Source organism: Micromesistius poutassou, assembly GCF_964030765.1.
Source record: "Micromesistius poutassou genome assembly, chromosome: 14".
Classification (NCBI taxonomy): Eukaryota; Metazoa; Chordata; class Actinopteri; order Gadiformes; family Gadidae; genus Micromesistius; species Micromesistius poutassou.
Window position 1 is genome coordinate 19056363 of NC_140284.1, and position 9332 is coordinate 19065694.

The window sequence follows — 9332 nt, forward strand, 5'->3', positions numbered from 1 at the left end:
GCTGGAAGAAAGAGGCTGTTATGCTGAAATTTCATTAGGGAAAATGTTATGGATAGTAGTAAGGCATATTATGGAGTAAATATGGTATATATAAAAATATACTATTGCATGATAGATAGGGTACTATTTGTGTCGTGACGTTAAACATGGATTAAGGTCTTCTCAAAGCACCTGTGTTGAGTATTTATTACACTGAAACACTACACTGGCCCATCATTTCAACTGGAATAACTACTAGTGTGATCTGTCTGGAGGCAGGATACAAGTGCAAGCAAGCGTGTGGTTATTTGTAATAAAAGTCCAACAGTAATACAAAACCCACCAGGCAACAATAAAAGTCAATAGTCAAAATTGGTTTGGCAAAGTGGAGCTCAGAATTGTGATAATAGAAATTGAAAGAAAATCATATAGGAAAATAACAGTGCCTGAAGTGTATAGAAAACAGATGGGTTTATACATTGGAGTGGAGATAATGAGGACTGAGAACAGAGGAGGATGATTAATAGGCTCATAACAAAAGTTATTGTTGCCATTCACAAAAGCTATAGGGATTTTGATGCAAAACCCTGCAGTTTAGAGTAAAGTTTTGTTATTGAATGTTTCTCATACAAAGTATGTTGCCGGTTCTCACAAGAATATAAAACAAAAGTACTGAAGGAAATCTAAAAAAAAACAATAATAATAGAAAAGTGTTGAAGCTATAACATCGTTAAAGAATTTTCGACTGTGAATGTAACTGTCAGCTATCTCATACCTATCTCATTCTAGTGGTCCCCTGGCCATTCGTCAGGATGACATCAACGTCAGAGATCCGTCATCCAGCCCTCAGCTTTATTTATCTCTTTCATATCCCTGCAAGCCCTCTCCCTCAAGCATTCTCTCGCTGTCCCTCAAATCACTCACACACACACACACACACACACACACACACACACACACACACACATATTGCCTTTGGCGAGAATACCCATTTGGAGATTGCACGGGTGAGCATAAAGGTCAAAATAAAACCTGTTGACAGCAAACGTTTGGATTTGAATGGAGTGATAAGGGTTTTTAAGGCTGGGGAAAGAACAATGTTTTAGTGCAATGCATCTGTACAAAGTACGTTGGTTCTTAGAAACTGCGTGCTGTAGGGCTACCATTGATATGAAACCTCACCTAATGTTGAACTCCTTATCGTGTTTCCCCCCCCCCCTTTTTTTTTTTTTTTTTTTTTCCACTGAAGCGCTATAAACTAATTTTGTCGAAATGCTTCTTAATTATGATTACCGTGACTAAAGTTCAACACGGCTTCTAATTTTTTTTTTTTTTAATAAACTGAACACGTGAATTGGATGAGTGTTTAACATCTCTCATCAGACTAGCGAATGTGGTGCTGATGAGAGCCTGCGTTACCCACAACCCACCGCGCGAGAGCCACGTAAACCTACGGCGCTAACGGAAGCTACTGCTAGCCTAGCATTCCTGCCGATACCATGCTAGCTGCGGATAGCCGGCTATTCATAAGTTAACGTGAATGATGCAAGTCTTAAAATAGTCATTAAAGTTAAACGGCTTTTCTTCCGACCTATGTGCCTCTCCCTACAGGTTTGCACAAACTATTCATATTGCTTTTAGTACCCGCTAGCCAGCCCATGCTACCTCTAGTTAGCTGCACTTAGCTCCTCTGGAGCTGCTGACGCTCATCTATCTTCACTTCCTTGCGTGTCGCAAGTGATTTATACATTAATTGCTTTGATGTTATATACAGTACCTTGCTTTAATGAATAATGAATCGAGTATTGTATTGTATCAATGTAGAACGATCTATAAGCGTGTTAAATGTTAGCTACATCGCGTCAGCCTTTGGTGCATTCAGTTTAAATTGCACTACAATCTATATTGCCCGGGTTAAACTTATGTTTGGGTATATTTGATCATGACGTCGCCATAATAGGTAGGTTTAGGGCATACATTACTGTTGTGATGATGTATGTTATCGATTGGTTTCCCCTGCCGTGTCTTGGGAGCTATCCGAGGTTCTGATTGGAGATGTACTTACACACAGACATCCATAGATACAGACACAGACATCCATAGATACAGACACAGACATCCATAGATACAGACACAGATATCCATAGATACAGACACAGATATCCATAGATACAGACACAGACATCCATAGATACAGACACAGACATCCATAGATACAGACACAGATATCCACAGATACAGACACAGATATACAAGCAGGCACGTGGTTGGAGAGGTGGACAGTCATTTGTTATATATCATAGCTATGAGATAAACACATACTGTATGTTTCATGCAAGTCTTTAGAACAGATTCTTTATTGGCAAATCAAATGCAACAGAAGCCCCCTAGTCTCGATCATGAGGCTCATGTATTTGCTCTTCCTTCTCCTCAGAATCAAACCACCTGAAGATGTCGATGGTGCTGTTTGCGTCAGTCGTGAGGGTTGGGGACGGCCTCCCTCTCTCTGCGTCCACGGACTACGAACAGGACAAAGAGCTCCAGGAGACCAAGAAGCACCTCAAGGGCCTCTCCAAAAAGCTCGGCCAGTTCCCTGACCGCTGCACGGTCAAGATCGGCCAGTTCAATGTCAAGTACGTCCTGGGCTGGGTTGGTGGGAAATGACAATAGATTTTCCACGGAACTGGAACATTCTAATCATGTTTTGTACTCAGGCAGCATAATAAGTGGAGTGGAGAACAGAACGGGTGCTATTAGAAACACTTTGGGTTGATTGCTTCTGAGATAACTACCGTATTTGAACTGCACAGTAGGTGAAACATCTTTACAATTAGTTGTCATACTAACATTTAGAATAGTTCTTATCCCTTTACAATTCTTAATGATCCAGTTGAATCCATCACAACCATGCTTTCATGTTGAAAGGGTTGGTTTGCTGTGCAATTGAATGACATCTCAATAATGATATCTTGGAATGACTCTCATCCTCCACGGGGTGATTCTACAGTCTATGATTCCTCATTGAGTCATTTGCATTTTATTTCATGCAAATTAAAAATTTCTCAGAAGTCCTCAGGAAGAAGAAGACCGAAATGCTTCAGGATGAAATGCTTATGGATCTGGGCTGTGGAGGAGATGATTGGTCACCTTTTAAAACAGCAGGGATCATTTTAAAAGAACAAATCACAGGGCCAGCTATCTGCAAGCAAGCCAGACACCATTTGAACTCCACTGTGCCATAAATAAGTCATTGTATTCAAGGCGGGCCAATAGCTAATGAGGATAAGAGCATCAGCCCGGTTGCATTGTTTTCAAGTGGCTATAGATTTGTTGCAGCCCACACATATTGTGTAGGCTGGGGTTCTTACAAAGGCTGTGACGCAGTAAAACCATTTAATGTCAACAACACTGATTGGCCTGCTCCCGTTCCTTTTTTTCACTGCTGTTCAATGCTCTGTACATTGGCAGACACCAGAACATAAGCCTCATAGGCCCAGTGAACAGACCCTGTTTGTTAGGCTTCAAGTTATTTCACATTAGAGTTTCTGTGTAAGCTATCGTGTATTCGTGGATATTAGCACCCCCTGAGGTGTGCAATATGTCTACTGAATATAAACAATTTGACCATTTCGCTCAGTAAAGGTCAGCTCTTAAACATCCCTCGCAAAACACAAGAAATGGATATTGAACATGAAAGAAAGACAAATGTTTATGTCCCCCACAATACATTTCACCAGTCATCCTGTTGTTCTGCGGCACAGAGGAGCGTGTGTTTTAGACGTGTTTTAGACGTGTTTTAAGGCGTGGCCCTGCTGTGTGCTTCCCCCGTCAGCTTCACCAGCTCGCTGGGCGTGGGCTACCTGATGGTGTGCACAGAGAACTACCCCAGCGTGCTGGCCTTCTGCTACCTGGACGAGCTGCAGAAGGAGTTCATCGTCACCTACGACACCAAGCGCATCAACAGCGCCGTGAGGCCCTACTCCTTCATTGAGTTTGGTGAGTCCCGCCCCCCCGCCTGCCACTCAAACTGTAGAGGGACTTTTAGGATGTAAAGTCTGGATTCAAATATGGAAGAACCTACTATGAAAATCATGGATTGTAACACATCAAATATACACACATGTATATTTATATACATCTAACCCTCTTATAGCCTCTTATATATATATATATATATATATTTGCTGTAGAGACCACAGTACCACATACCAGTGATATATATGTATACTGAATCATCAACCAGCTCTATAATATGCAACACAAACTTGCATGCACTGCACATTGGTCACAATAGAAGAGCATGCGCTCGCTCTATTGATTTTGTGAAGTGATTTGTGCCCCGTTTGTGTGCGGTGACGACGTGGTTGTTGTTGTTGTCATCGCTGTGTGTTGACCGTGTCCCTGTCCGTCCAGACACCTTCATCCAGAAGACCAAGCAGCGCTACAACAGCCCGCGCTCGCTGTCCACCAAGATCAACCTGTCGGACATGCAGACGGAGATCCGGCTGCGGCCGCCCTACCAGCTCTCCCACGAGGACCTGAGCTCCGTCAACGGCTTCTCCCTGCACACGCCCTCCAAGTACAAGGGCATCGGTAGGGCTGCCCCGCCACAGCCGCACAGAAACCCAGCGGCGCACACCACCGGACCGACACGTGTGATAGGAGAGCAAAATGAGCTTCATTATTTTGTATACGTGTGGCTCAGCAAAGCCACAACAATCATTACATTTACATTACACTTAACGTATTTAGCAGACGCTTTTATCCAAAGCGACTTATAACGAACGGTTCATACACACATTCACACACCGACGGCGGACCGCAATCTCGTCTGGAGTAGTTAGAGTTAGGTGAGGGACACCTCGAGGCTAGGAGGAGCCGCGGAACAAACTAGCAACCTTCAGCTACAAGCCACCCTGCTCTACCCTGTGTGCCTGCGACTATTATGCACTGTTGACAGATTAATGCAGAGGTTTGCAGTGGAATCCCTCCCCCGGTACACTAGGGAGCTTTGTATTGATCCAGGTATTGATGAATTGTTAATGTAGAAGGTATGACATTGTCCTGCTTGAAGCCCATATGAATACTCTGATTTGTATTAGTAGCAGTGAGTAGTCAGTCTCGCAGAAATGTCAAAAAGCCACAAGATTACGGTTGTTTTGGTGGCATAGACGATTTAATTAGGCAACATTAGATGGAACGTTATTTATCAGATTCTTGCTGATACGATCCTTATCCCTTAAATTACAAAACCACAAGCTGCATTAGTCTGGTGTTATGGCCTTTAATTAACACAAATTAACATGAATTGTTAATTAAAGTGCCAGTGATCCTTTTTTATTTTTTATGTGTGAGCATGTCTTCTGTGATCATCAACACGGTAAACCGTATCATTTAGTCATTGTTACAAAAGAAAACTAGTGCAAAGTCCTATGTTTTTCCTCTTTCCGCCAACCAGTTTGTGAAGACCTGAATTCAGAGCAGAGTAGAACATTCCTCCTGTGCTCTGAATTCAGGTCCCATTCTCTTATTGTACCCTCTCGCCGTCGGTGTCCCTTTGTCGTGACGTCGACATTCCTCCGAAAAGGCAGTCTGAAATCAGGACAAAATCAGTCTGAAATCAGGACAAAATCAGTCTGAAATCAGGACAAAATCAGTCTGAAATCAGGACAAAATCAGTCTGAAATCAGGACAAAGGGACGCAGGCGGCGAGAGGGTGCACTAGTGCGCTGGTGTGCGTGGACGTGTGGAGAGCCTTCTGGGCAGCGGTGGATGTGGACGGCGATGTGTCCGAGAAAGGGTTACGCTGCTCGGACCGTTGAGGACGACACCACGGGGTGTGGTCCACTTCATGTTCAACCTCGTCGTCATGGCACTCATGGGACACTGCTACCTTATGAAAGTAGAACAAGGTGGCCGTAAGCAACAGCCCTGATGGTTCCTTCCTTCAACTCTCAGCCCAGAAGGCTTTTTTTAAATTATCTCTTGCTGTTGTTGGAGTTGAAACAAGGGGGTTCAGTTCTTAACCACACTCAAACCTCAACATATTTGAATACGGCAGCCGAAAGGCCAGCAGGTTTAGTCTCTGGACTCCTCTGCCTGTCGGAATGCGGATTGTCTCTGCAGCGGAGCCCCGGGAGGAGGACGTGTGTGTGTGTGCCCGTGTGTTATTTTATCTCTCCATTGTAATGTGCTTTGTGCTGACAGCGTGGTTCTGCCCCTCTCGCTGTTCCCAGCGCCCACTCAGATGCTGGAGCCCGTGACCTTGCCGGGGATCGTGTCGTGCGTGCTCAGCGTCCTCTGCGGGGGGCTGAACCTGCTGCGGGGCGTCCACGCTATAGAGAGCATACTGCAGGTGAGAGTCCCTGGGAGCCCCTCGGAGAAGATCTGCCGCCCCGACTCCATTTATTTACACTCTGCTGCTCCGAGGCGGTTCTGTGTTGTCTTTGAGGCACTAGAATCACATCGGGTAAAGTAACGGTATTCCCTTATCTCGCACGACAAAAGGGGAACGCAATACGGGTGAATACACAGCAAATACGTATGTATTGGCTGTGATGTTCTTATGTGTATTGCGTGGTGTCTCTGTTGTAAACACAATGGAGACACCAAAGTGGATTGCTTATTTGCCTAAAGGCAAATCGAGAAGCAACAATCACACAAAGGACCCATGGAGCTCCTCCCTGCATTGCTGTGTGCACCATGGAATGAAACTTGCTGGTTTGAACTGAAAAAAAAAAAGATGTTTAGATAGATGTTTTCCTCTTGCTTCTCTACAGAATGATGACGAAGACTTTAATTACGTGATTGCCTTTTTCCTGGGCACGGCGGCCTGTCTCTACCAGGTGAGTGATGGCCAGTGGGCCAATGACGTTCTTGAACAGAGACGCAGGACTCTGCTGCTCAGCAGCTCGTCAGGAGGCAGCCCGTCAGCAGAGGTCGTTAATTTCCTCTTGAAGGGTCGCCTTTTTTAAACCCTAGTTTTAATTGATGGTCCGGTGGATTGAGTTGTCATGCAGGGCTTACGTTTTTATTGAGCAGACTGAACAAACCTAACGAAAGAATGTCTACTCCCGGTCGTCGCTCACAAAGCCCTCATCTAGGGACGGGTTTGGACTGATCCTGGCTTAGGGATGTGGTGTCCCTACGTGTGGCTGTAGATTTTCTTTCTCGGCCAACTTTTTCTAATGTTGCGAAAGCAAAGCGGCTCTATAACGCTATTTAGGTGATCTGCCACAGAAGGCTTGTTTTTAAGAAAGTAGATAATAAAATAGTGTTATATTGCATACAATTCATCATTTATGTATACATTTATTCATATTTCACAGTTATGAAATGTGCTAGTCTTATATCCATGTTCACTTTTGAATGAAAGAATAGAAAAACCTTGCTCTTTCGGATCGGAAGATATTTAAGACAGCACTATCGCCGTCTGATCGGAGAAGATGGTGTGGTGCCATCCCTCACCCCTCATCCCCTGTCCCTCACCCCTCACCCCTCAACCCTCACCCCTCACCCCCTGTCCCTCCCTTCCCCCGCTCCACTGCAGTGTTACCTGTTTGCCTACTTCTCCATCTGGCGGACCAGCAAGAGCTTCCTGGCGCTGGGCCTCATCTGCCTGAGCAACATGTACCTCTCCGGGCTGAGGAACGTGTGGCAGATCCTCTTCCACATCGCGGTGGGCGCCTTCATGACCCTGCAGGTCCGGCTGCGCCAGCCGCTGGGCAAGGCCCCGGACTACAACGTCTGACCAACAGAGGACCGTAAAAGGACTGAAACAAAAACAGGGGGAGACTTTTCCCAGCGCATATCCTAGAAGTGCAGCAACAGCTCCCCCCCCCCCCCCCCCCCCTCTCCCTCCAAGCAGAAGACGACCCCCCCAACACCCAGAACAACGAACATCTAAAGCTTAGCTGCTGCTCCTCTGAGGTCGCCCGGCCCGTTAGGCTGTAGGTGATGCGGACGGAGAGACCATGACTGAACCTTACTGCTGCTGCTGCTGCTGCTGCTTCTCCTAAGGGCACCCGGCACACAAGGCCGGTGTCAGTGCAGACGGAGAGACCACGATGAACCCTAATGCTGCCGATTCCTAACAACAGCCTTCAGCCATATCAGCCCAGTGTAGTCCGGCAGGAAGCCCAGCTTCAGAACCGCCACCCCCTCCCTCCCCGGTGGACAGACATGATGCGTACGGAGGGTCATATGTCATGGCTTGGAACTATGCAATGCAGGCTCACGCGTTGAGCTTGTTCTTCTCTGAACACGGGCCTCCTTCTCCCTCCCCATCATAACAATATGATTGTCAATTGCCCCCCAAATGTCATTTATGCAGATCTATTATTCTGCTATTTATTTGACTGATTGTGCATTGACTGGCTCTGCTTATTTTATCGCTTTTATAAAATGTATCATTTGGAATCGTCTTATGATTTGTGTTTGTATGCGGATGAACAGCATACTGATCATCACCGAGTGTCTCGTGTGTTTTTAATGCACAGACGCAAACACATCCGTTGACGCCATTAAGCAGCGTCATGTGACGTGTCATTAAACAGGTATGCATTAAAAAACAAGTGGATCACTTCTGAGGATGAGCTCACCCGTTACTGGTCGCCAGCTTACTTTCCATCAGACATTGCAGAGCGTTTTGCATAGACTTGCGAGTCTTGCTGGCATCACCTCATCATACGTCCGTCTGGGGCCTGCAGCTGATGATCCAGCCTCCGATGACTCATCAAGGCAATTCTCTACAGAAAATAAATAAAATGTTCTTGGATCATGCAGCAAGCAGCGGCACCACACCTAGATGACATAATGGCTTGCTTTTTAACAACGTACTTCTGATTGGATGGGCTCTTAAGAAAACAAAAAAACACTTTGTTATTGCCATGAAATGATTCTCCTTCACGCTCTCTTCCCCCAGCACGATCACAGTCCGAAGAGTAAAGGCAATTTAACTTTTTTTTTTAATGTATTTGAATGTGATTTTGAGCTAGAGGTGCTCATGCATTCGATGTATAATTCTTCGTTGTAGGATAACACTTTTCTGCAGGATTGGTCCTCCATTGTCGTCCTCCTCCAGTTTGGCTGCACATTAATAAAGAGCGGGGACAATACATTAACAGATGATCCTATTCATTCATGACGCTGAATAATATCGCCACCGTTCTCATCATTTGAATATAAACTCCAGAGTAAATTGGCACTCTGCCACGATTCATGACAAAGTTATGACTTCCCAAAACGTAATAAGATCCCTGTTCAGGTAACCAGAATGTCTTGTAGCAAATATTTCAATATAAATGAAGCATCAGCTGCAGCGAATAGCCACTATTGGAGCGATAAACAAAGTT

The 9332-nt window shown here is 45.2% G+C and overlaps 1 protein-coding gene across 1 annotated transcript; it reads left to right on the top strand.

The window, feature by feature from the left end:
• The first annotated feature begins 1451 nt into the window (after positions 1 to 1451).
• sec22a (SEC22 homolog A, vesicle trafficking protein) lies at positions 1452 to 9067 on the top strand. The gene is made up of 7 exons (XM_084478407.1): positions 1452 to 1590; positions 2414 to 2612; positions 3812 to 3975; positions 4393 to 4572; positions 6216 to 6334; positions 6759 to 6824; positions 7529 to 9067. The coding sequence occupies exons 2-7, from the start codon at positions 2431 to 2433 to the stop codon at positions 7727 to 7729; spliced, it is 912 nt and encodes a 303-aa protein (XP_084334533.1). The 5' UTR covers positions 1452 to 1590; positions 2414 to 2430; the 3' UTR covers positions 7730 to 9067.
• The last annotated feature ends 265 nt before the right edge of the window (positions 9068 to 9332 follow it).

What these genes read in the sequence shown, in the direction of transcription:
- sec22a (XM_084478407.1), top strand. Translation starts at nt 2,431, where the DNA reads ATGTCGATGGTGCTGTTTGCGTCAGTCGTGAGGGTTGGGGACGGCCTC. An exon ending in CTACTCCTTCATTGAGTTTG is followed by an intron (nt 3,976 to 4,392) that starts GTGAGTCCCGCC and finishes CTGTCCGTCCAG; the next exon opens with ACACCTTCATCCAGAAGACC. An exon ending in CTCCAAGTACAAGGGCATCG is followed by an intron (nt 4,573 to 6,215) that starts GTAGGGCTGCCC and finishes CGCTGTTCCCAG; the next exon opens with CGCCCACTCAGATGCTGGAG.